General features: G+C 52.1%; 12 protein-coding genes across 12 annotated transcripts; 5 read left to right on the top strand and 7 right to left on the bottom strand.

The window, feature by feature from the left end:
• Positions 1 to 177: 177 nt before the first annotated feature.
• Positions 178 to 1,146, top strand: ASPVEDRAFT_135752 (MBL fold metallo-hydrolase; the record flags this gene model as incomplete). Its single annotated transcript, XM_040807237.1, has 2 exons — positions 178 to 707; positions 765 to 1,146. The coding sequence occupies 2 exons, from the start codon at positions 178 to 180 to the stop codon at positions 1,144 to 1,146; spliced, it is 912 nt and encodes a 303-aa protein (XP_040669797.1).
• Positions 1,147 to 2,967: 1,821 nt separating this feature from the next.
• ASPVEDRAFT_30512 (uncharacterized protein) lies at positions 2,968 to 3,903 on the top strand (the record flags this gene model as incomplete). The annotated part of the gene is made up of 1 exon (XM_040810363.1): positions 2,968 to 3,903. One exon carries the CDS (start codon positions 2,968 to 2,970, stop codon positions 3,901 to 3,903), a length of 936 nt encoding a protein of 311 aa, XP_040669796.1.
• A 56-nt stretch (positions 3,904 to 3,959) lies between these two features.
• On the bottom strand, positions 3,960 to 4,661 carry ASPVEDRAFT_43477 (uncharacterized protein). Its single transcript, XM_040812831.1, has one exon. The coding sequence runs from the start codon at positions 4,631 to 4,633 to the stop codon at positions 4,142 to 4,144; it is 492 nt and encodes a 163-aa protein (XP_040669795.1). The 5' UTR covers positions 4,634 to 4,661; the 3' UTR covers positions 3,960 to 4,141.
• A 332-nt stretch (positions 4,662 to 4,993) lies between these two features.
• Positions 4,994 to 7,293, top strand: ASPVEDRAFT_43476 (glycoside hydrolase family 47 protein). Its single transcript, XM_040812830.1, has one exon. The coding sequence runs from the start codon at positions 5,152 to 5,154 to the stop codon at positions 6,916 to 6,918; it is 1,767 nt and encodes a 588-aa protein (XP_040669794.1). The 5' UTR covers positions 4,994 to 5,151; the 3' UTR covers positions 6,919 to 7,293.
• On the bottom strand, positions 7,012 to 8,545 carry ASPVEDRAFT_764564 (cyclin-dependent kinase). Its single transcript, XM_040816353.1, has 5 exons — positions 8,477 to 8,545; positions 8,185 to 8,424; positions 7,611 to 8,113; positions 7,403 to 7,566; positions 7,012 to 7,354 (listed from the first exon to the last, which is right to left on the bottom strand). The coding sequence occupies exons 2-5, from the start codon at positions 8,324 to 8,326 to the stop codon at positions 7,105 to 7,107; spliced, it is 1,059 nt and encodes a 352-aa protein (XP_040669793.1). The 5' UTR covers positions 8,327 to 8,424; positions 8,477 to 8,545; the 3' UTR covers positions 7,012 to 7,104.
• On the bottom strand, positions 8,349 to 12,345 carry ASPVEDRAFT_764579 (uncharacterized protein). Its single transcript, XM_040816354.1, has 2 exons — positions 8,477 to 12,345; positions 8,349 to 8,424 (listed from the first exon to the last, which is right to left on the bottom strand). Exon 1 carries the CDS (start codon positions 11,995 to 11,997, stop codon positions 8,713 to 8,715), a length of 3,285 nt encoding a protein of 1,094 aa, XP_040669792.1. The 5' UTR covers positions 11,998 to 12,345; the 3' UTR covers positions 8,349 to 8,424; positions 8,477 to 8,712.
• A 54-nt stretch (positions 12,346 to 12,399) lies between these two features.
• On the bottom strand, positions 12,400 to 14,335 carry ASPVEDRAFT_195944 (uncharacterized protein). Its single transcript, XM_040809203.1, has 6 exons — positions 14,117 to 14,335; positions 13,968 to 14,063; positions 13,772 to 13,920; positions 13,586 to 13,724; positions 12,921 to 13,540; positions 12,400 to 12,863 (listed from the first exon to the last, which is right to left on the bottom strand). Exons 1-6 carry the CDS (start codon positions 14,190 to 14,192, stop codon positions 12,483 to 12,485), a joined length of 1,461 nt encoding a protein of 486 aa, XP_040669791.1. The 5' UTR covers positions 14,193 to 14,335; the 3' UTR covers positions 12,400 to 12,482.
• Positions 14,336 to 15,938: 1,603 nt separating this feature from the next.
• Positions 15,939 to 16,973, top strand: ASPVEDRAFT_195942 (guanylate kinase). Its single transcript, XM_040809202.1, has 2 exons — positions 15,939 to 15,989; positions 16,045 to 16,973. Exons 1-2 carry the CDS (start codon positions 15,983 to 15,985, stop codon positions 16,611 to 16,613), a joined length of 576 nt encoding a protein of 191 aa, XP_040669790.1. The 5' UTR covers positions 15,939 to 15,982; the 3' UTR covers positions 16,614 to 16,973.
• ASPVEDRAFT_195938 (Zn(II)2Cys6 transcription factor) lies at positions 16,304 to 18,486 on the bottom strand (the record flags this gene model as incomplete). Its single annotated transcript, XM_040809201.1, has 4 exons — positions 16,304 to 17,570; positions 17,614 to 17,805; positions 17,848 to 18,349; positions 18,437 to 18,486. The coding sequence occupies 4 exons, from the start codon at positions 18,484 to 18,486 to the stop codon at positions 16,680 to 16,682; spliced, it is 1,635 nt and encodes a 544-aa protein (XP_040669789.1). The 3' UTR covers positions 16,304 to 16,679.
• Positions 18,487 to 18,641: 155 nt separating this feature from the next.
• On the bottom strand, positions 18,642 to 19,448 carry ASPVEDRAFT_85441 (uncharacterized protein; the record flags this gene model as incomplete). The annotated part of the gene is made up of 1 exon (XM_040817698.1): positions 18,642 to 19,448. The coding sequence occupies one exon, from the start codon at positions 19,446 to 19,448 to the stop codon at positions 18,642 to 18,644; it is 807 nt and encodes a 268-aa protein (XP_040669788.1).
• A 769-nt stretch (positions 19,449 to 20,217) lies between these two features.
• On the bottom strand, positions 20,218 to 22,711 carry ASPVEDRAFT_54276 (uncharacterized protein; the record flags this gene model as incomplete). The annotated part of the gene is made up of 6 exons (XM_040814909.1): positions 20,218 to 20,649; positions 20,835 to 21,154; positions 21,197 to 21,363; positions 21,411 to 21,746; positions 21,855 to 22,145; positions 22,200 to 22,711. The coding sequence occupies 6 exons, from the start codon at positions 22,709 to 22,711 to the stop codon at positions 20,218 to 20,220; spliced, it is 2,058 nt and encodes a 685-aa protein (XP_040669787.1).
• Positions 22,712 to 23,509: 798 nt separating this feature from the next.
• ASPVEDRAFT_152425 (DUF4267 domain-containing protein) lies at positions 23,510 to 24,095 on the top strand. The gene is made up of 2 exons (XM_040808307.1): positions 23,510 to 23,690; positions 23,745 to 24,095. The coding sequence occupies exons 1-2, from the start codon at positions 23,597 to 23,599 to the stop codon at positions 24,014 to 24,016; spliced, it is 366 nt and encodes a 121-aa protein (XP_040669786.1). The 5' UTR covers positions 23,510 to 23,596; the 3' UTR covers positions 24,017 to 24,095.
• The last annotated feature ends 66 nt before the right edge of the window (positions 24,096 to 24,161 follow it).

Raw genomic sequence — 24,161 nt, 5'->3', positions numbered from 1 at the left:
CGATCGTACCAAATATTCGACAACCAGAGTGGATAGTTGAATGTATCCGTGCGGTTCTACCCCGCCATTGTCGGGGGGGAGTTCCGGGGGGAAGGACAACCGAGGAATACTGAAGTATAAAAGCATCCCACAGCCGTCCCTTCTGTACTTCCAGTTCATTCTTCAGACGCAGCCACCATGCCCCTACAAACATACCACCTCTCCTCCTCCCCCAAGGGGCTCTCCAGCATCACAACCCTAATCGTCGGCACCAGCGAGGCCGTCCTCATCGACCCCCCCTTCCTCAAGCCTGATGGCCTGGCCGCTGCAGCCTGGATAAAAACAAAGATCGAAAACAAGCCACTAAAGGCCGTCTTCGTAACCCACCACCACCCAGACCACTTCTTCGCCGCAAACTCAATCTTCGAGGCATATCCTGAGGCTAAATTCTATGCAGCGCCCTATGTCCTCGACGGTATTAACCGCGAGTATGAGCAGAAAGTCACATACTGGCCTTCTGTGTTTGGGGCGGAGAATGTCTATGAGGCGCCCCGCAGGCCCGAGGCGTTTGGGTTTAGTTTCTTTGTGCTAGATGGAGATCCCGATAGTCCGGTTGTGCTTCTCGGACCGCTGCAGGGTGATAGCGTGGACCATACGCTGTTTTGGCTGCAGAGGGAGAAGACGATTATCTGTGGGGATGCGGTTTATGGGAGGAGTACGCATGTCTGGTATGTTCCTATATAAGCTAACAGAATACGGGTCCAAGTGCTAACTGTAAGTAACAGGGTAGAGGAAGTCGAAACCCCTGCTCTGTTAGAAGCATGGAACAAGACGCTGGCCCTGATTCGGGCGCTGCAGCCTGAGAAGCTCATCCCAGGGCATATGGAGACCGGCTGGGAGTTGGATGCGAAGGAGGATCTCGCGCACACGCAGAAATATCTGGATCTGTTCTCGCGCAAGATCACGCACGCGCCGGCGAAGCCGACCGTGCAGGAGCTGTTTGAGTTCTTCAAGAATGAGTTTCCGCAGTGCAAGGAGAATCTGGATTTCTTCCTGGGCCATCTGTCGAACCAGTACGGGGAGGGAGGGCAGGTCTGGGAGGAGAATAGGCACCATAATGTTGGGGCGAGGACCATTCAGGGCCTGAATGGGTATTGGTTTAAGTAAATCAGTTAGTTAATTATCAGCTGCTATACCGGTGCAGTTAGGGCTTTTGATAAGCAACAGCTAAGATCAAATAGCGTATAATTGCAGAATTTGGAGCTAGCCCGAGGCACCTCAGTGTAGACGGTCTAAGAATAGGGTAAGACCCCTGATTGTGATGTAGATTTTTAAACCCTCACACATCCCACGCCCATATCAGGTATCGTGGTCATAGTGGACCTGCAATGATTTGGGCGGGTCTACCCCGCCATTTTGTGGGGGATTTCCGTTATTCAGGAATGAGGACAGTTGCTAGAAATGAACCAGACCTTCCTATGTGTTGTTGAGTACTACTTGATACATCGATGTAGACTACGGGCCCATGAAGGAATGAAATAAATGCTGTGGTTTTACATGTTTGCGAGACAGTATCCCACCAGCCTGGATCAAACTCATCACCAGAAGTGCCCCAGTAGTGACGGAGGCGATTATAAAACCACAGTCCCCTTGGGAATCAGATACTCTCCAATCCAGTCATCCTCCAGGGCTTGACGACCTGATACCGGGACTGGAGACATCAGTCGGAGTGACTCGTGGCAAACATTATCCATGAACGGTAAACTGTCCACATCGATGCCGGCAAAGTCGACATTCTCGTGGTTGAATAGAACGGGGAAGTGGGATCGGATCTCCTCGCGCAACCTCGGCTGCACATGCTGATTCATGCTTAATAAATGAAGAGCCCATGAGACCGCAATAGCGATTGAATCGGATCCGGCACCGAAGAGTGTGACGAGTTGGTTGGGATTGCTTCATCATCGACGTTGATCTCGCCTGCTGCTCGGAGGGCTCACTCATAAGATGCTGGGAAAAAGATAACATTCTGATTCGATTCAATATTGCTTCCTTTCCCCTCAACCACTGGAGTTACGTGTTCTAGTATCGTCTGTCGCGGGCCCTGCGCATGGGCTTTTCGTCCGAACCAGGACCTCGTGCCTAGCAGTAGATTCAGGAGCATGTGCATCTATGATCCTATACAGTCCGGAGAGACGCAGCAAAACCTCAGAGCCTGGCTATGAGCCTTTACAAGAGGACTGTCCGCGTTTTCTAGACATTTCATCTCAAGTCCAAGTTCCACTGCAGCTATTACGTCTATGCTAGCCCGTGTCAACCTGTCTGTAAACAAGTGTTTTGTATCAGACATCAAGTCCACCGGGGAGTCCAATTATAGAGACCTAATCTCACTCTCCATTTATTTCGCACCCATTTAAGCTCTGGGTTAATTTTAATTTGTTAGACGGCCTATCATAGCTTCCAGGCCCGATCTGTAACTAGCGCCTACATATAAAGTATGTCAACTTAGACAGGATGGTCTGACCTGGCTCTGCAACGGGATCATTTGGTTGTATATTAATATAATTTATAATGCATATCGGACAGAGAATCATCAGTGAACATGGCAGGTGACCCTTGCGTCGATGAAGGCTTGCATGTCTGACGCCCATCATTTGGTAAACTAGTGCAGTATCGTTGGATTTTCAGCCAGCCGCGAAGACAGAGAGCAGCATTTTGTTTGGAATTAGCCTTCTCTCGTGTAGTTAGCCTTGGCCAGGTAATAATTGAATCGTTTATTGCCAATTAATTGAAAATAAAAATATAAATAAATAAATAAATACGGGGCGCGGAGAATAAAATGACAGGTCTTCACCGGCACTTTGGGGGAAATAAGCCGCGACACAGGCTTGAGCATACCTGACACTCTGGAGATATAAAGTTAGTCTTTGGGGTCAGTTGCCAGAGACTCGGCTATTCTTTATTTATGCCTTTGTTCCATTGCAGGCCACCATGGGCAGGTTGTATGCCTCCGGCTGCCAAAACTACACATCCTCCGTTAAAGAGGAATGTCTTGTTTTGGCCAGAATAGGCAGCTTTGCCGGCTGCCAGCTATTTTGCACTTTACTTGTCCTCTACAACGGTTTGAACCGGTACTTATTCTCGTCCTCCCGCCTCAGCAAATTCTACGGACCGAAATACTCGAACCGTAGTCCTCGGGACCAGCGACATCTGCGTCTCATCCACGTCGGCCTTTTAATGAGCTCCATGGCAGCTCCCTCCATAGCGATCCCCATTTCCATGGTGCTATGGGGGGAATACACGTGGTTGGATTCCTTTGGGACCGGCATAACACTCGCAGATATGGCAATTGTACCTGTAGTTGCGTTCCCCGCGTGGGCTGTGTTCGATTTGATTTATTCCGAGAAATTGCCGCCGCTCTACATTATGCATCACCTTGGGATAGTTCTAGCCATGGAAGGAACTGCGGCGATGATAATGAACCTCCCTACCAACGACGAATCTCGAGTCATATATATAAGTCAGGCATTGCAGGTCACGGCCACTTGGGGTAAGCATTGGCTAAGTAAACCTTCGGTTATAGCTTTAGTAACATATGTTCCAGTTCTACTTTCCAGCATTGGTGATACAGTCTCCAGGATTCCCTATCTCGTTCGCAATCTCTTCTCCTGGTCACCCAGAGCGCTCCAAAACCTCCTTTCTGCTGGGCTCACTATTTTTGCGTCTATTACTTTTCTGGAGGCGGCCATCGTTGCGCACCTCCTACTCACTAGGTGCAACCGGCTACCAACGCATTGGGCACTGCCGATTTATTTACTCCAGGCTTTGTTTACGGTTACAAAATACCGAACCGCAATGCAACTTTTCAACATATGGCAAAAGCAGAATGCTGACAATAGGAAAGTTGAAGGGATACCGAAGATGTAAGGGACGTTCGGTCACAACTAAACCTCAAAGTCACCTATTTATGTTATGGCCATAGACGGGTTTGCCGCTGGGTTGGCCTAAATAGCACTCAGACATGTATATAGGGCAGCTAGAAGTTAAGTGCAATTGAAATACTAAATAAGAAGAGAGTATGTATAACAGCCCAACAAGCCAGGAATAAGACTATCTCTTGCCCTAGAATCAAACACTACTCCAGGGTGCAATAGAGCTTATATACTCACGCCAACGACTCATAACTCGGCGGCTTCAACCGAACAACCGCCTCCGCCTCAACAGCAATCTTCGCAAACCCTTCTGCCATCACCTTCTCCACGTAGAGCACCGTAACGGGCGGCTTATGCCTGTTCCCTTCCCCATCACTACAAAACCCTGCAATGACCTGGTCCAACTGCTCCGCCGTGATACGCACCTCGGTCTGCAAGTACACCGTGAGCTTGGTGATGTCGCGCGGCGTCGCGTCTGCAGCGGCAAGGGTGGTTTTGAGGTTCTGGAATGCGCGCTGGGCGTGCTCCTGTGATAGGAGTGCTTGTCTGGCTGCGGCGGTGCTGTTGCTGGTTTGGGGCGCGGTGCGGATGAAGGCGATTGTTGGGTCGTCGGGGGGGAAGGGCGTTATTGAAAGCTGTGAGTGGGCGGTATGTGCTTTGATGTTTGGAGGATTGGAAGTTGTGACGAGGGGGGCGTGGAAGGGGTCGTTGCTTGACTGCGCCATGATATGTTGATATATCGATATATTAAAGGTAATGCAGTTGTTGTCTTTGGAGAGGGCACGTGTGCGGGGCATTATTATCATCCACTAATGCATTTTTAACAAATTAATATCTCTATACTATATCGAATATAATTATAGGAATATTCTATAGACGTCCTGTCACTTTAATCACCAATGTGCTCTTTATGTGCCAATTAATGTAACACAAGTCGTCCTGTATTTGTCAGTATTCTGAAGCTGATGTACACAGCCCGCCTGAACAGAATGGCCCCAGACTCTAGTCCATGCGTAACCTGGTATGGTTAGTGTATAATTAAACCCTCGTGTCAGCGTGATGACTGTCCTGTTTCGGATTCTGTTGCGCTGTCAGGGGTGGAGCCAGCAGTTCCGCGTATCAAGTGCGGTGTGGGGAGAGCTCAGTCAAGGGTCCAGCAGTGTCCAGCTGTCCAGTCCCTGATTCTGATTCTTATCTTATCCCTTCAACCATCTTCCCTGTCCATCTTCTCTAATGTCCCACCATGCCTGCCCTCAACAAGCGATGGACCTCGTCGCTGTCCATCGCCGCCGTCTTCTTGTTCTGCCTCGTGCTGCTGCACAATAACAGCAGCCCACGACCCCTGCCTCTCCCCCAGTCCCGCTTCTCCCGCTCGCAGTGCCCGGCCACGCCGCCCTCCCCAGCCTACACCCGCTCCAACCCCGACGAAGGCTTCAGCTGGCGCGACATCCCCGTGCAATTTCCCGTCTCAGACCTCATCTCGCTCCCATCCAGCAAATCCAACACCCTCCCCTCAATCCAAGCCCGCTTCACACCCCCAACCCTCGAGCGCGAAACCCTCCGCAAAGCCCGCCAGTCCGCCATAAAAACCACCTTCCAGCGCGCATGGCACAACTACGAGAAACACGCCTGGAAGGCCGACGAGCTGCGCCCTCTCTCCGGCGGCTCCCGCAACAATTTCGGCGGCTGGGGTGCCACCCTCGTCGATAATCTCGACACCCTGCTCATCATGGACATGCACGATGAGTTCGAGCGCGCTGTTTCCGCTCTCCTCGACGTCGATTTCTCCCCGCATTCTTCCTCCCAGTCGACTATCAACGTCTTTGAAACTACAATCCGGTACTTGGGGGGTTTCATCGCAGCTTACGATCTGAGTGGGTGCAGCGACGTCCGGTTGCTGGATAAAGCCGTCCAGATCGCGGATATGATCTATGCGTCCTTCGACACGCCAAACCGCATGCCCGTGACGCGATGGAACCCGCATAAAGCAGCCGGCGGCGAAACTCAAGCCCCCGCCGCTAACGGCATTATCGCCGAGCTGGCCAGCTCCAGTCTCGAACTTACCCGTCTCTCGCAGCTAACGGGAGACATGCGGTATTTCGACGCGATCTCGCGGATTACGGATAAACTAGACGAACAGGCGGGCAAGACCAGAGTTCCGGGCATGTGGCCCGTCGGGATTGATGTGCAGAAACCGGACTTCACGCGGTCGTCGACGTTTAGTTTTGGCGGCATGGCTGATTCGGCTTATGAGTATCTCCCCAAGGAATTCCAGTTGCTTGCTGGTGATGCTGCCACGGGTAGGGCGCAGCAGTATAGACGGCTCGCGGAGAATGCGCTGAGCGCTGGATCGGATTATCTCCTCTTCAGGCCTATGGTGCCTGACCATGCTGATATCTTATTGCCCGGGATCGGGCACGCGACTGCGCGGAATGAAGTCCAGCTCGAGACGAGGAGCGAGCATCTTGCCTGCTTTGTGGGTGGGATGTATGCGCTTGCGGGCAAGCTGTTCCCGGACTCGAAGGCTGATTTTCTTGCGACGGGGAAGAGGCTTACGGATGGGTGTATTTGGTTCTATAAGAACTCGCCGCTGGGGATTATGCCGGAGATGTTCAGCGTGTCGCAGTGCCCCCGCCGGACGGAGTGTGTTTGGGATGATACCAAGGAGGATGTGTATACGTATGTGCGGGATAAGAATTATAAGCTGCGCCCTGAGGCGCTGGAGAGTGTTTTCTACCTGTGGAGGATTACGGGGGATGAAGTATATCGCGACGCTGCGTGGGACATGTTCCAGGCGATTGATGCGGTGACCAAGACGCAGTTTGCTAATGCGGCGGTGCGGGATGTTACCGTTGGGAAGAAGGATGTGGAGATGGAGGATAGTATGGAGAGTTTTTGGATGGCGGAGACGCTGAAGTATCTATATTTGATATTCAGTGAGCCCGAGCTTGTCAGTTTGGATGAGTTTGTGTTTAATACTGAGGCTCATCCGTTTAGGATTCCACGGTAGTATATAGTTGCATAGCAGCATAGCATAACTATTCCTTCCCTTAAACTTGAACTGAAGACTATGAAGTACTTGAGATGGCTACAGTTTGGCATAGACGATAGAATACTGGCAGTAGGTGAATTGTTTGGAAATACGGTGAACACTAATCTATCACCAGAAAATCGCTTCCGCAGCAGTGGAAGTTGGTCACTTCTTCCCTAACGGCCGTGACACGGGAGGGCTGTCCTCCCTGAAGTAAGGGTGCAGGCAGGCCTGCTTCGCAGACAGCCTGCGGGCAGGATCATATTCAAGCAGAGCCTCGAGGAGGTCACAGCCATCACTGTCCAATCCCGGAACCAGAGGTGCAGAGGTGCGCTTCCACCTGGGGAACGACGACTTGTAGTCTGGAAACGAGGTAACGCCAGGCCAGGTCACTTCGTCGGGTGTTCCAAGGAGACTACCAAGGTTAAACCAGCCAACTTCTCAGACTACTAGAGATACTCACCGGAAGATCTTGAAGATTTCGTCGATTTCCGAATCACCAGGGAACAGTGGCTTGCGCGTGCACATCTCTGCGAAGATCGCTCCGATAGACCACATGTCAACCCCGGTGGAGTACTGGCGTGCACCGAGCAGAATCTCTGGGGAGCGATACCAAAGGGTAACCACCTTCAATATTAGCACGCAGACTTAACGGATGTATCGAGTAGTACCTCATGAGTATACGTCCGCAGCGGGACACCAAAGGCGCGCGCCAGTCCGAAATCGGCCAGTTTCAGGTTTCCCTCTCGGTCGATGAGCAGGTTCTGCGGTTTCAAATCACGGTGCAGGATCCGGTGGCTGTGGCAGTAGCGCATTCCCTCGACCAGCTGTCCCATGAATTTCTTGACCATAGGTCCGTCCAGACCAACGCTCATCTTCGATCCATTCGGGAGAGCTTTACCACGGCCGCCTTCATCAACGGGCAGGGCATCCATGTACCTCTTCAGATCAAGATCTAGGAGCTCCATGACGAGGTAAAGCTTGTGGCCATCGACGTAAACGATATTAAACAGGCGGACGACGTTCGGGTGTTTCATTTCCTTGAGAAGGGAGATCTCGCGGATCGCGGTACTGGGGACGCCCTCATCTTCAGCCTCGAGTCGGATCTTCTTCAAGGCAACGACACGGTTTGGGTGGTTCAGCTCGCGAGCTTTGTAGACGACGCCGTAAGTTCCTAGGAGCCTCGACGCGTGAGCTAGGGATAGTATACTGGGTGGCCATGTAAAGTAGGTGCGTCAACGTCACCTTCGCCAATTTTCTCTATTTTCTGGTAGTTATCCATGCTGGGCGTGTCCTTGGATGGCAGGACGAGGGAAGGGAGAGAAAAAAAGGAAGAGCTGAAGTAAACAAGGGAGAAGTCACATGCGGGGGTTTGACTGGTTTGCATACATAACTTTATACACACAATATATTTATACAGATGGAAACTTGTATTGTAGCATCGACCAAGGCAGAGCTGTAATAAAACATCCCCAAGAGCTTAAACTGTATACAGTTTAGTTTCGACAGAATCCATATTTGCGACTGCACTACTAACCTAGAGCGGCATGAAGTATAAATCTGATACACAACCGGTTGTGCTTCTGGACAGCGTAAATATAACGCCAGTGGATACTCTCTGCGCTTTGTAATCACCATGTCATATACTGTTGCGAATGGAGGCTGCTGCTGTAGCTATTGCAAGAAACTGCCGGATTACCATGATACATAGGTCGTGAATAGTAAATTGCGCTGTGATTAGGCTTCAGGCCGCCCTCGACTGCTCCTGGGCATCTAAGAGGCCTCACCTTCCTGCTCCGTGTCCATATAATCCGGAGGGGACTTGTTGTGCAATTCCTGCCGCCATGACTCTAATTGCAACTCAGCAGAAATCGTATCCCAATGCTCGGGTCCAAGGCGGCTTCCCCGCAGCTCAGCACATTCGGAGAGTAAGGCCACAGCGTCGTCGAGACGTCCTTGGTCTTTCCGAACATGGGCCAGAATACTCATGCTCGTCAGTGTATCTCGATGGGTAGCTCCTAGCTTAGTTTTCCTGACATCCAAAGTCTGGAGCGCAAGATCCTCCGCATCTGCTAATCGTCCTTGGGCTCGGAAATTGATGGCCACATTTCCCATACTTCTCCACGTATCCGGGTGGTCAGGGCCTAAAGTGGCCCTTCTTATTTCCAGAATCTGAGCGTAAAGCTCTCCTGATTCCGCGAGCCGGTTCAGTCCATGGTAGATGGACGCCAGATTACCCATATTGACGAGCGTGCTTGGATGATTATCACCGAGTATAGTCTTTTGTGCCTTGTACACCCTGAGTTGAAGCTCTTCTGCTTCTAACAGTCTTCCCAATTTACTTAAACTTGTTGCCAGGGACCCCATGCTATTAAGTGTATAAGGGTGCTCAGGGCCCAATATAGCCTTGCGTAGCTCTACCGCCTGAACTTGAAGCTCCTCAGCCTCTTGCAACCGCCCTCTATCAAATAGCACCGTCCCAAGAGCGGACATGGTTTGAATGGTTGCAGGGTCTCGACCGCCTAATACAGACATCTGTTGCTGTAATACCTGTCGGTGAATCGTTTCAGCCTCTTCCAATCGACCCTGGCGGTACATGATGTCTGCAAGATTATGCTTGCTGGTCAAAGTATCCGGGTGGCTATCACCTAGTACAGCCTGCCTTGAGTGCAACACTTGCATTGAAGTGTCCCCGGCTTCGCTATATCTTCGCAGGCCCCAGTATACTCTTGTCAGCTCTGTGAGGCTCCAGAGAAGCCTCGGGTCGTTTGAATCCAGCCGCTCGCGCCTAGAAGCCACACACTTTAATAACACATGCTCTGCATCATTGTATCGTCCGTCTTCCGCAAGGCATCTCCCTACATTCCCGGCGAGATAGTTTTTGACATCCTCATCAGGTTCAAACTCGTCTCTTTCGAGCAGAACCTGAGCGTGCGGGAGATACATCCGCCATAGTCTTCTTTCCTCGTGATTGCCTTTGGGGAATACTCTGCTGAGGTGCTCACCCGCAGCTATCGTGCATTCAGACAGGGTGCCTTCGTTCCGCAACCAATTCCTGGTGGCCAGATGAACAAGGCGGTGCATAGTTGCAAATTCGCTCTTTGCTTGTTGGGAGATAAACGAATATGCTCTGAGCGTACCCAGGGCCTTTTCTTTTTCGAGTTGTGTGTCTGCTTCTGGGAGGAGGGATAACGGAATATCCTTGTAATCGATACACGCAATGAATGTAAGATATCTTGCTGCAAGTGCATTGGTCTTTTGGATGGAATGAAAGGATATTAGCCATGTCGCTGACACGGGATTTTCAGTGTCTGGGTAGCGATACTCGTCCTCGAAGTGTTCGCTGAGAAGTTCGATCACGCTTTCTTCTTGTTGATCTAAGAGGTTCAAATATGCATGCAAAGAAATAAAGTTCTCGTTAATGAAGCTCGAGGCCTGAATCAGAGCCAATGGAAGACCACATAATCTGTTAACGAGAGTGGCAGTCGACATCTCATCGTCGACCAGGTCGTTTTGAATAAGGGAATCTTTTAACAACGCCACGGCCGTGGCATTGTCCATCTCAGGGAGTTGAATGACGCTTGGTCCAGCAAGTCGAGATACTAGAGCCCTGTTACGCGAGGTGAACAGGATAAACCCTTGCCCAGTAGTCGGAAGAAAGGACTTGAGGGCCGGGGATGTGCCCGATGTTAGCCACATATCAGAATCATCTGCATTGTCAATGATCAGAAGCCATGGGCCAGCGCTTCCGGAGGTCAGATGAGTCTTCACGGTTGATTTCACATCATCAGAGCTATCATCCGGTAGCCCTAATACCCGAGCAAGGCTTCGAAATGCCTGTTCCACAGCTTCAACACTGGTCGAGGGAACCCAAAAGATAGAGCGTGTAGGATCTCGTTGCCGTATTGTATAAGCGAGCTCAAGGGCAACCTGTGTCTTCCCCATTCCGCCCAGCCCTGAAACAGCTGCTTTTCGGGCTTTGTTGCGATCTATGGAGAGTACCTGGTCCGCCAGTTGACGGACTGTGTCTTCTCGGCCTTGAAACCGCGGATTGCGCTCAAATGGGACCATAAAATGGCCCCTCTTCCACTCACCAGCCGGCGACTGATAAGGAGGAGAGGAAAGAGCCACAAACGTGAGAAGCTCTTTGGCACAGGCTGCCGCCGCGAGGGCTGCATACCCCTGCCACTCGTTGTTTTTATGAGAGTCACAGTAGTCACATATACCACGAACCACGATGCAAGGGAGATGGTTCATGATCCCAGCGGCTTCCATCTCAAAACAAATTGCATCGAATTGCTGTGCAATCCTATCCCGTTGGTGACCGTCCTTGACCACTTGATTTCCAGAGGCGATGATTCCGTAATGGATCTGAGGGTCTTTCGATGGTCGAGGAGGTCGATCAACCTGCTCTCTGGCATCGCACTCCAAGCAAGAAGTCCTTGCATCTGGATGGGAATAGGTTGCGCGGAAGAGCCGGTCCTCCTGGACGGGCCTCGAGAACTTGGCCCTCATATTCGGGTTGTGCGCCAACACTCTCGATATTTCATTAGATATATAACCGCGCCCCCACCTAATTTGCACCGATTCCAGCCTGGAAACCGCTGTCAATAAAACAGCCGGGGGCTGGTTAAGAAATCCGGTTTGCTCGAACCGCCCGTCGCCGACAGACTTGCCCAGATCATATTGTACCACACCCCCCAGTCTGCCAACAGGTTTGCTCACCACTATATCCCCGAGTCGAATATCCGCTGTCCTGCTCGGCGCCCCGCCTCCGATTCCGACCATAAGGCCATACCGGACGTTGGGGAAAGTGGACAACAGACGGCTCACAGCCACAGCTGCCGAGTTTGTACCGTAAACGCCAGAAGGCAAACAGCCGACCACGACATTGTGGCCTGCAATTTTTCCAAGTACGTAATCGCTTCCAGCACCGGGGGTGGAAGGGGAACTATCGTGTTCGTCAAGGATTGCCTCTGCGGCTGCCAGCTCCAGGGGCAGGGCGCATATCCATGCCAATGTGTAATCGGCGGGGTTTATGCTCTGCGGCTCTGCCATGTGAGGTGCCTGTGAGGAAGATGGTACCTGGCCGGGACTTGATCTGTGGCGGAGTTTGAGACGACATGAATGAGGGGCTGGTGCAGCATTGCATGTGGACACTGTGCTAACTGCACGCTAATCGTAGGCGAGTGGTTAGAGTCCCGACTGACGGTCGGAGGGTTAACCTAGCGAAGGCTGACTGGATTTAGGTAGACTGGTCTATCATTTTGGCTTCGATTTTATTTTTAGTGTCTCTCGAATAAATAACCAGAGTATCTAGAATATACCCAAGGTAAAAGGTTCTAGCGGTTGGATACTCGACGACAGGTATATGCAGCTTTAAAGAACCAACAAAGCATCAAAACCAGACAGTATTATATGAATATATGAATGTAATAATTGCAAATATGGTATAATGATAATGCAATGCCATGCGGACACTTTTAACACCCCTAAACACCAGGGTAAACAGATCATAACATCGTAAACAACCCGAAGGAGCGCTATTTAAACTCCTTCATATCAAAAGTATTACTACTCGAAATCGTCGTCGTCACCGTACTCCCCGTCATCGTACTCGCCGGCGGCAAGCGACCACCAGGCACAGGTCCACCCCCCGGCCTCGAGAAACTATTCTGCGGGCCATGGTACGCCCGCGTGCCATACAGCGCATCGACCTCCTCCAGCGTCGTGGGCCGGGTCACGTCCGCGGGCGAGTGCGAGTATGCGGTGCTGGCTACGCGCTCCAAGTCGCGCGCGCGCTCGCGGTGGTATTCGCCGCGTAGAAGCGCCGAGATGTTGTCTTTGCGGTCGTAGAACCAGTCGTACCAGCCTAGGATCATGGTGTAGCGGGCCGTGCAGAGGACACCCCAGACGCCGCAGGACTGGACATGGCCTGTTAGTATGGAACAGAGTAGGGGGGTAAGGCATGGGGGACGTACGGCAAGGAGGGAGAGGGCAGCAAGGGCAGTATCTGAGTTCGGACCGACAGTCCTTGCTTGAGAAATGCAGGCCTTTTTATCGCCGTTTGCCTGGACGAGGCAGTCGATCCAGGGTTTGAGTTCTTCGTCGGAGAATTGCTCGCGGTCAGCCCATCGGAGAACGGCTGCTGCGACAAAGGCGACGTAGAATAAAATCAGGAAGGCAATGGCGATAGCGCGCCACTGGAGCTGGAGAATGCGCCAGATCTTTTTGGATGTATGGCGCGGTGGCACGACGCGGTCGAAGGAGTCTTCTGGTGCGGAGCGTCTGAATATCGAGAACCGCGCTGTTCCTCCTCGTGTTATGACGCCGCGGATGCAGTATCCCATGATGAAAGCCTGGATGACGAAGGAGACGAACGCCACGACGAGTAAGGGGCCCCAGAAGGAGCCGATGCTCTTTGGGTAGCTGATGTAGCACATGTCCCCGACTTGGTAGGAGACGCCGGAGACGCCGAGGGCTATCCCCAGCAGGCCGAGGGAGCCCCCGAAGATGCTGACGAGGGCGACGGCGCGGAATTTGGGGCCCGGTTCGATGTCCCAGATGAGCTGGAGGTAGAGGGAGATGGAGCGGAAGAAGCCTGGGCGGTTAGCTTTGCCTGTGTTGGGTGGTATATGAGACGTACATCCGCTGACGAGAACCCAGACGCCGTATAGTATTAATGAACCAGTAAAAGCGCATGTTGTTTCGGATAGCCAATAGTTCGGGGTAATCGCATCGTAGCAGAAGTGGTCGGACGATCCGAGGGGGACGATGAATGCAATCTAAACATGAGCTGGGTCCTCGCTGGTCCTCAAACGGGTGTCCATACCGACATGAATATAAACCCCATCAACGGACTCGAGGTCAGGTAATGGCGCTGGGTGTCGCTGACAGGAAGGCAGATGTAGGTGAGGGCAGAAAGCACCATGAGGACGAGGACGACGACAGCAAGCCAGGGCACGACATCTTTGTTGAATCCTGCTCTTGTTAGGGCTTTATATCGAGACACTGCGCATCCAACCTACCATCTGCATACTGCCATTCCGTGAATGGGCACGGAAAGCAGCACGAGACCGTCTCGTCGCCGACAGGATACGGCGTACACCAGCGGCCAGCGAGATCTAAAACGTTAGCCTTGGCCATTCCACCATTGTTCGTCCATTGTTATACGTACATCCACCGTTGTCACCGATTGAGAGCTCTGCAATGAACGGGTCGGGGCATTGCGTGAGGGAACTGTTTGACGCCATCCTGCGACGGGCAGAATAGGGGTCGAACGGACTCAAAGTCCACCGTAACGCGCTGGAGAGGTCCTCCGGGTTGAAGCATTAGCTGATGACCATGAGGAGCGGAATCGCTGTTCTGCAACGCATTCACGAGTGCGCCCGCAGAAGTGTCAACTGTCAATGTCAACTGTCAGACCCTGGACACTGACTCGGACAGGGCTTGTTTTATGAAGACCGGCCAGGCACGTTCCAGCAGGGAGCGGGTCTCTGCAGCGTGCCTGGCTGCAGGATTGGGGCCAGAATTGGCCAGACAGGGCGTGTCCACCCCGCAATCAGCAGCAGCTAAGCTGGCCTAGCAGAAACTAGCAGGGATGATTTTCGTCCGGCCCTCGGTAACGGGGGGGTGGGCAACAGCCGCTGCGGCCATGCCAGCATCCCCGGATTCTCCGCGCTCTCGGGCCCTTGCTCGTGCTTGTTGTTGAGTCTGTCTGGTCGAGGTCGTCCTGTTCATCGAGTACGCTCCAAAATCCAACGGTGTTCGTATACGAGGGACGAATGGTGGACGGCTGGACCTGGCAGGCAGCACGCTAAGAAGCGATCAACAGGCTCCACTGAGAACCAGCCGGGTCATAATTTCAAATGGACTGGACTCTGGCCGAACCTGTTCGTTGGGACTTGGACAGGGGATATCCCGGAGGGCACCCTTACGCGTGGAGACATTAATCAAGGTGCATCAGGAATACGGCGTATCCCCAACGACTATCGTGAAGATATCTGAATGAAGGAAATAAGCAGCTGAGACACGGCACAGCCTGCCCCCATCACGGAAAGCCGCCGCAAGACCATCACAGTGACGGGCGATCCTCACCAGCTGCCAGTGCCATCGTCAGACTGATCACTTTCTCTTCGCGGCCGTCTGACACTTTCACAGACCGTGCTGCGTCCCGGCTGCCACGGAACTGAAGCTTCAGCCCGTGCCAGTCCACACGGAACAGGATCTGCTTCCCCGGTGTCTGGATTGATAATTTACTGATAATTTCCAGTCAATCCATTGAAAATCCGTTGACAAATCTCTCAACTCGCCAGCCTTGTAGCCTTGTTGCCTTGTTTCCGCCCTGTTTTGCTCGATTGGCACCGACACGAAAATAGACAGGCACCGTTCGATCGGGTCGACTCCCAGGAATAATGTCAATTCTGCTGGGATTTCTGGCTTGACTCAGTCTTAGAGAGTCGCCTTTCTCGAATTAAGTTTGGTTGTTTTAAGCTCAAGCTTCCTCGTTTCCGACAGTGCCCTAAAGACGACGCATCGACCAGGAGGATTGTCGCCCAAGTCCCACCAATTCCCTCGTCGGGAGAGATTCAATGAATAACGAATCCGGTTAGAAGTGACCGGTCGATGAATCGAATGATGCGCTTTAATTGTGGAGCGAAGCATAACAGGGCTGGTTCCATGGTTGTGCGCTCCAATTTTCGAGATGATCGCCATTGTGCAGTGAATACGTGAATACGGTATACGCGAGGGAATTGTCTGTTATTTGTCAGGATAGAAATCTGTCTGATTCGATTTGTTAGTAAGGTAGGGCTGTTTCGTACTATCAGGTACCTACAGTGATATATATGTGTGTGTGTGTGTGTGTATAATTGTATGAAACACAAACCAACGGCTATTTATAAACATGTAAACATTCCTTAGATGTACACTGTCAAATACAAAACTCTGTTATAATTATCTGTTTGTAATATTTGCAATGCCTGCATAACGCGGGGCACCGGAACACTCACCTACAATCAAGACCATCGCCAATCTCTACAGAATGGCCGGTAAGCAGAGTCAACCCCGCTCACAATAAACTCAACCAAACTAACACCAATCCAGCCCCTCAAGACCGCCGCCCCATCGTCATCTCCGGCCCCTCGGGCGTCGGCAAAGGAACCCTCATCCAGCGACTCTTCACCACCCACCCGGATACATTCGGGTTCACTGTCTCGCACACGACGCGAAAACCGCGACCAGGGGAAGTAGACGGCGTCGCCTACTTCTTTGTAACCAGGGAGGAGTTTTCTGCCCTGATTGAACAGGGCGCGCTCGTTGAGCATGCCTGTTTCAGTGGGAATTACTATGGCACTAGTAAGCGGACTATTGATGAGCAGACTGCCAGGGGCTTGGTGGTGGTGCTTGATATTGAGATGCAGGGTGTGAGGCAGTTGAAGGACTCGGGTATTGATGCGCGGTATGTGTTTATTCGGGCGCCGAGTTTTGAGGTTCTTGAGGAGCGGCTTAGGGCGAGAGGGACGGAGGGGGAGGAGGATGTGCAGAGGAGACTTGCCCAGGCGAGGGTCGAGCTGGAGTATGCGGAGGAGGGGGCTTATGATAAAATTATTGTTAATGGGGATGTTGAAGAGGCGTATAAGGAGCTTGAAATGTTTGTTTTGGCTGAGAGATAATATAAACAACCAGCAGAACGCCATACCCAAAAGCATAAACCCATAAAATAAACGTAGACCAGTGTATCAAGCAACCATATCCATCATGACAGTCATATTCGTCAGCGGAACATCAACATCCGCCCCCCTCTGCCCAAGCCTCATATAAACCCTCTTCTGCACCGCGTCAATCCTAGGATACACATACGTAAGCCTCGCCGCATCAGGAACCTCCGAGCACGCCGTTATCGACGCAGGCTTATATTCCAATTCAGGAAGTACCCTAAGCAGAGACCCAGATGCTCTAGCCGCAGCAGCCTCTTCAATGGCAATCGCCTGTTCCGCAACAACTGCACAGACATGACTATTAAAACACCCTTCCTGCCGCGCTGCAGAACGCAGAACCTGCACTGCCTTGCGTCGGATACTCGGGTCGCGACAGAGCGTTGCCGCGTTGAAGACCGGACCGATTATGCCCATGTCCAGTGTGAATGACGGTTTGAGGAGGCCTTGGTTCGACAGAATCTCCAGTTGAGATGGGGATAGTGAGAGACAGTCGATCCCGTGCGTACTGTCGACGACAGAGGCGGCGAGTTGGACGATTTCTGCGAAGATGTTGTTGTATTTATCCCATGGACTTTGGTCGGTTACACCTAGCTTTGCGTACTCAAGGCGGACGAGTTGCATGTTTTGGTGGATTTTGAGAATCTTGAGTCCGATTTGCTCGTGTGGGGTGAGGAGAGTTTGACGGGTTTGTTCGAAAGTTGAAAGGACAGTGAAGAATTTGGTGATGATGGGCTCGTATATGTGGAGGAGTTCCGTCTGCGTATTGCATTTGGTGGTGTCGCGGACGGCCTTGCACCTGTAGTACTCGAAGACATCGCGTGCTTCGGCGACAGAGCGGAAGGCGTCTGGCATTTCGAGGTGGGCGTCGAACGCGGTGGACTCTGTTAATTGTTGGTCGATGTTGTCGCGGGTCTACACGATTAGCAGTTATTAAATCAACTTGCGACAGTCTTACCAAGGTAAAGGCTTGATCTTGCAGACGGATGAGGATCTTGCGCAGGTTGTCCATTTCGAGGCGGGTGACTGTAGACGGTTTGAGGACGGGGTGACAGAATGTCCCATATCTTGGGTCGTAGTACGCCTCGTTCATGATCTTGATGCCGCCTCTGATATGGCTGATAGCGGAATCATAGTGGCCAGATAGAACCTGTCAAGTTAGCAAAGCACATCGAGCTGGGCCGAGACGTACCTCGAAACAAGTAAAAAGAATGCACGATATCAAACAAACATCGACAGCTAAACCAGTCGGCAACACTCCAAAATTCGACCGTCCCAGTAGAGCCCTAATTGCAAAATTATACTCCTGCACCGCAAAACTATCCTGCCCCCGCCGCGAGAACCGCAGTCCAGGAATCTGCTGGTCATTCTCGAAATTCTCATGCAGCGAGCCCAGCGCAATCATCGCATGCCACACCGACTCCTCATGCTGACTGACCTGCAACACCAGCCTGTTCCAGAACTCAGAGCCGCAGTACCCTGCCAGTGAAGGCACAGTCCGCTCATAGAAGTACTGGAACGATCGGCTCTCGCGGGCGTTCCCTGATGGCATTAAAGCCGGCGACGAGAGCGTGGTCAGATCGCGGTAACTAGATGGAGGTGGACTTGGTGTCCTGTACCCATCGCACTTTCGCCCTGTTGATGTGCATCTCTGGCAATGGGGCTTTGCTTCGTCGCATTTGACCCGTCTCCCTGTAGCGTGTTAAACAGGCATCTTACTGGAGGGGGTTCTTACTCCTGGTAGCGTTAGTGGTATTCTACCATTGAGACAGAGTACTTACTTGCAGGTCAGACAGCCTGACCGCGATTTGAGTCTTGCATGGGATGGCATCTTGACAGGGGATGAGGATGAGGAGGGATTTGTGCGGCTTTAGGTGAATCGTTGCTGACTAATTATGTTGGACTCATAATAATTATGCAAATACATTCATCATCATCATTCATTCATTAACATTGAACAGACAAACAGGGTATAAGGTAAAGGCATCAGAAATCCTCCCAGCTGTTAACCACCAGCCCAGACAGAAACACCATCATCTTAAACGCCAGCCCGTACTTCTCCGTCACAAAGCGCATCCTCCCCAGTCTCCTGCACCTGCCCATCCCAACATCCACCGAGAACACCGCCAGCAACTCCCCAGTCTCCTCATCCACAAGCTTATAGCTCTGCCTCTCCACGCTCCTACTCGTCATCGCACCCATACTAGCCGACCTCACATGTCCCCGATACACAGGACTACCACCATCACTCGCCCCATCCACAGCAAAAGCCTTCGTCCGCTTCCATAAAAAGCCCTTCCTGACTACCTCCCCATCCCCATCTCTATCCCAATTGATAATCGCCATCTCCCACCGATACCGCACCCCAACACCACCCCACGACCACGACCACCTCTCCACCCGCCTCAGATCCTCCCAGATTGCATCCGCCGCGTTCTCGGGGTTCCCGCGCACAAGTTTCGCAGCGTGTGCGTTTCGCGCGAACTTGACGAACCCCACGACGGGGCCGGTTGTTGCGTCTTTGCCCGCGTACATGGTTAGATGCGGTGATGTGGGCCGAAGTAGGCCCTTTGTTTTGATGTGGTAGACTGGCAGTCCTGAGTTGTCGATTATGGTGTAATCTGGTTTGAGCGTCTGGTGGATTGTGTAGATGCTGGAGGGGTCATGGTTGTTATTGTGGGCGTAGGAGGTGTCGCTGTGGATTGCGCTGTCGGGGGTCGTTACTGTGGATCTGGTGATGATTGTTGGGAGTTTGGGTTTTGGCGCGGGGGCCGTTATGGCGCGTGGTCGCATTGTTGCTGGCTTGATTGTTGTTGGCCTTGTTGAGTGGGATGGGTGCTGCTATCTGTTATAACATGGAGGCGATGGCGAGGCGATGGGAGGATGTGTCCATGAAGGTGGGTGGGATGTTCATGTGATGATGCCAGATGGATTCAAGAAGGATGCAGGAATGAGCAAGAGTCTTAGGAAGGGCGGGCTGGATGAGCGATTGGCTTGTGCACGAAAGGAGCCATGGGTTGCTGAAACGGGTCAGGGAAGGAGACAAGCATCTGACATGCGGTGGTGCGCTCAACGACTGCCGGAGGGCACAAACAGGAAACTTTGCAGGGAATATATGAAACACGAGTCGCTTGGCATGAACGACGACTCGAAGGATGCAATTAATCCGCCATTATTGGCCGATTCGCGCGAAGGTTCAGGGCTTCGGGGCTGATTCTCCGTGAACGCGGGGAATGCCGGCGGGGTGTCGTGGCCGAGTCGAAGTGCAGGATTTAGTCTGTTCTGGACGGTGCTGATCTTCTGCTGGCATCGGGGAAATTACTTAATGGGAGATGGTCCTGATTCGCATGGTTCGGACGTACTGGTCCTTAGCTCGCCGTCGTGATGAAACCCTACTGCATGTACCGGCCACGATTGAGGCCACGGTGTAGATTCGACCTTATTGAGCAGGGATATCCTGGGCAGATATGTTCAATGCTACATCATGCCTGCCTATTACCTCGGTATCGCAGGCACCTATCTTTCAAATAAATGACGTAAGGTGTTCTCCAGAGTAACCCTGCTATCGCTGACCAGAGATTCGACACTCGGTGAATCCCGTCTCACACTCCCCAGCCAGATCATGATAGAGCGTACTGCGCATCCGAGCCGAAAACAACCACGTCCAATCGCTCTTCTTCGTCATCCCGGCGTAGCCAAGGACAAAGTCCCGAACGGCCTGCACAATGCCGTCTGGAATATGGAAGATCATCCGGTTCCTGGCCGCGGCTTGCACATTCCGTGTTGTGCGGGTTTTTCGGATCTGCTCGTAGACGGCAAATATCTGTGGAATAAGCCGAGCTTGTGGTTCAGATCCGGTCGCATTTTCAAAAGTTGTGTTCAATAACCCTAGTAACTTTCCAATGGCGAATCCGTCCTCCACTGCCATTGCTGCCCCCTGCGCTTGATATGGGAGGGTGGGATGGCATGCATCGCCGAGGAGGGCAACGGGTCCCTGGCCCATTAGCACTGATCGGTTTATGCTGACGGTAACATACCTTGGTCCACGTAGGTAATTCCCGGAGAGACGTGAGTTTCCAAGTGGTCACCTCAGGCACGCAGGATATCAATCTTGTCAGCCTGGTCGAGTCAGGGTCGAGTCAGCATCGAGTCAGTATCAGATGGAACAGGACTAGAGACTAACGTTTCATCCCAACCCGCATAGCTCTCTCGCATCTCTTCGACGTCTCCTTGTGTCCTCCGCGTGCCTTTCTCGAGATTGTCTGGTCTCAGCAGGACAAGATTGAATTCGCTTCCTCCGCGGACTGGGTAGAAAATGCTGTGCTTGTCAGGGCCTAGCCAGCTGGTAACTGCAACCTTTTCACACAGGGAATTGACGTCCGGATCGTTCAACGCTTCAAGCTGTTCCCGTCTGAAAATGGCCCGGTATGCCAGATCGCCTGTTTCTTCTGGCTTTGTTGGAGAGTCGAGTACGATATCTCGAATCCGAGAATACAGTCCTGATCAATTAGCGACGTTCAGTATAGCTTCATGAGGCATACCGTCAGCTCCGATTATCACATCTCCAGCAACCCGTTCACCTCTTGCAAGGATAACCTCCGGCTGCTCAAAGACGACATCGGTCACTTCAGCCCCTAGGCAAATTTCAGCCCCAAGACGCGTCGCTTCATCTAGCAAAACGCGATGAAAGTCTTCTCTATGGATTATTCTGCAGACATCAGTAGGAATCTGTTTTTTTGGGAAACATAAACATACACCCAAGGCACCCCAAACTCCTCGACAATGTCCTCCCCGAACGGCATCGACCGGAGGAGTGTGCCATCATGGTATCGCCGAAAATCGACATGCTGCACAGTACTCCCCTTCTCGAGGATCTTGGACAACAGGCCCAGTTGTTCTATGATTCTGCCCCCGTTGGGTGGGATCTGGATACCAGCTCCGACCTCGCGCGCGTTAGACGAGCGCTCGAGAACGACCACGTCGAGATTCTCGCGCCGACATGCAATTGCACATGCGAGTCCGCCGAGCCCGCCGCCTACGATGATAACTTTCATGTTTTCGTTTTCATGTTGGGTGGTGGATGTAAGTAGGCTGCAGTGTTAGATTATTGTGCGGGCGGGGTCACCGCTGTCTCCCTCATACGATCTCTCTCTCTCTCTCTGAGACAGTTATGCCACCCGCCTCCCAACATAATAGTACAAAGTAATAAACGGCCACTGTACACTTTTCTCCCCACTGCGAAACTCCCATCCGTCGAGATTCTCCCCCGACCGAGTTAGCAACTCCCTGATCTCGGTCGGTGTGCGCGTCCGCAGACACGAGATGAACCCGTCAACCCACAACACCAACGGAGCGACAGGAACCAGGAACGTAAAAAGTAAATGCACCGGTGAATGCCAGTACCAGAATAACGTCACGTAGAATCCCCAGAAAAACACCAGCGGCGAGAACAGACACGTTGAGACCTGGCGGGCGGTGATTTCGAAGACCCTGTTTATTTAGCACGGCCCCCTTCATCAACCCAGGGAAAGACGATAAACGTACAGGAAAGCATCCGCCTCCCGCACGGCACTGCCCAGGATGCCCGCAGCATCGGCGTCATTGAAATGATGGAAGCAGATATTGAAAATCCGACACTCCCTCCCATTTTGTTGGTTAGATAATCGCGCAACAGAGCGCGCATCAACCGCCCGCTCCACAAATTCAATATTCGGCTGCTTCTTCGCAATGCCCGCCCACACATCCACCGGCGGGAACATGTCCGTCAGCACAAACCGCACTGCCTTAGCATCTGTTTCATTGCGGTTTAATTCGCGCTCAATAAGTGGCGTTGGACCCCCTGCGCCCGCGCATACATCGACGATGGTGTATAAGGATGGATTGCGTAGGTGTTCTTTGATCACGGCGCAGGCTTGGGTGGCGAGGCTGCCGTGACTCCAGAAGGGGACGCGCAGGTTCCAGAGCCGCGAGAGGGAGAATTGTTCGTGGTGGTGCAGCCAGGAGGGGCACCAGGGCTGGTCGCCGAGTTCGTGGAATTGGATGCGTGGCCAGGGCATTTTACATGTTGTGTTGTGTTGTTGCTGTGTTGTTGGGATTTGGTGGTGGTTGGAATTTCAAGGTGGAGACTTTCCTGCATCGTTTGTATACTCCGCTTCTATCAAACTGTGCCTACAATCTATACTCATCCGGTGGAGAGTTATGACGTATTATCTATTCCACTTCTAGGTATATTCTAGTCGCCCTTGGCTGCTACTTCGTCTATCGCTATCACCGGAATATACGATCCAGTTGGAAATTCAACGGACCCCGTCAGCTGGATTGCATTCTTCAACATCACGGGGCTAATACTTATCATAGCGACGGCTAGACGACCCTGCAGCAGTTCGTCATCACAAGTGCAAAGGTTGTGATTCCAACAAGGGTTACACAGCTTAATGTGTTGCAGAACCATTGCCACTCACGAAGAACCAACAGGACTGCCGGGTGCTGCTGACGTGTTCCACGTCGCATGCTCTATCAGGGTGTTCGCAGGCCTACCTAATACATTGAAAATACAGCTGGAGGATTTTATCTGACAATGGGTCGATTTGGTCATGGAAAGACCTGGCCCAGCCTTGCTTGGGCTGTTAGAGCCGTCAAGAAGCAATTGCATCTTGCTGCAGTGGGGGTGACCATCTTGAACCAAATATACAATACAACGACTGGCATTCACGCCAAAACAAGTAAAGAAGACCAACCTGTGGAATTCCCGAGTGGATGCGGGCTGACACAATGAGGGCACACCTTTGCAGGAACGCTACTGCAGCCAGGGCAACAATGTCCTTAAGTCCGGGGGAAAGAGCGAGTGCCGAAGTGCCCAGACAAACACATTCATAAGGACAGTCTGGACGAAATAAAAACACTGCCTGAACTATTCTCCACCCGTGTTTGATACTTGAGTCATGGCTCTAGGAATAGTCGCTGACGCGTTTGCTCGCTTTATCGGCGTTGCGCTTGTTACATCTGGCCCGATCTGGCTTTATGACCCAGTCAAATGTATTCATTCCCTTTCCAGAATCCTTAGTCTACCCCGTGATGCTTACTGTGCAGCTGTCCCTGTCTTCGGTCTACCCCGTACGAGCCCCGATATAGCGACGTTCGTCCCATCCCTCGGCGGGCGAAACATGGCCGCAGGCGCGATTGTCCTCGTCTCCAGCTACCACGCTCCGAGAACGCTCACTGGTATCTTTCTTGCGTTTATTGCAACTGGGGCGGGTTGGTCGGATACAGCAGTGTGCCTGGCGAAAGGGAAAGGGCACAAGAGACATCTGTTGAACATAGGGATTATATACAGCGTCGCCACAATGCTTATCATGGCATGAGCTGGTTGCTGCTGAACGGTGACGGATGGGGTTTTCTTTGCATTAGAATGGGTATTGGAGATGTTCCTTTCACCTTGCCTTTCGGGCTCTGATGTAGAACAAAATAATCCTCGCCCATTATAACATATTAAACTTAAGTTTCTTA

This window comes from Aspergillus versicolor (genome assembly GCF_001890125.1).
Source record: "Aspergillus versicolor CBS 583.65 unplaced genomic scaffold ASPVEscaffold_7, whole genome shotgun sequence".
Classification (NCBI taxonomy): domain Eukaryota; kingdom Fungi; phylum Ascomycota; class Eurotiomycetes; order Eurotiales; family Aspergillaceae; genus Aspergillus; species Aspergillus versicolor.
Note: the sequence above shows the minus strand (reverse complement) of the source record. Positions and strands in the feature narration are given on the sequence as shown.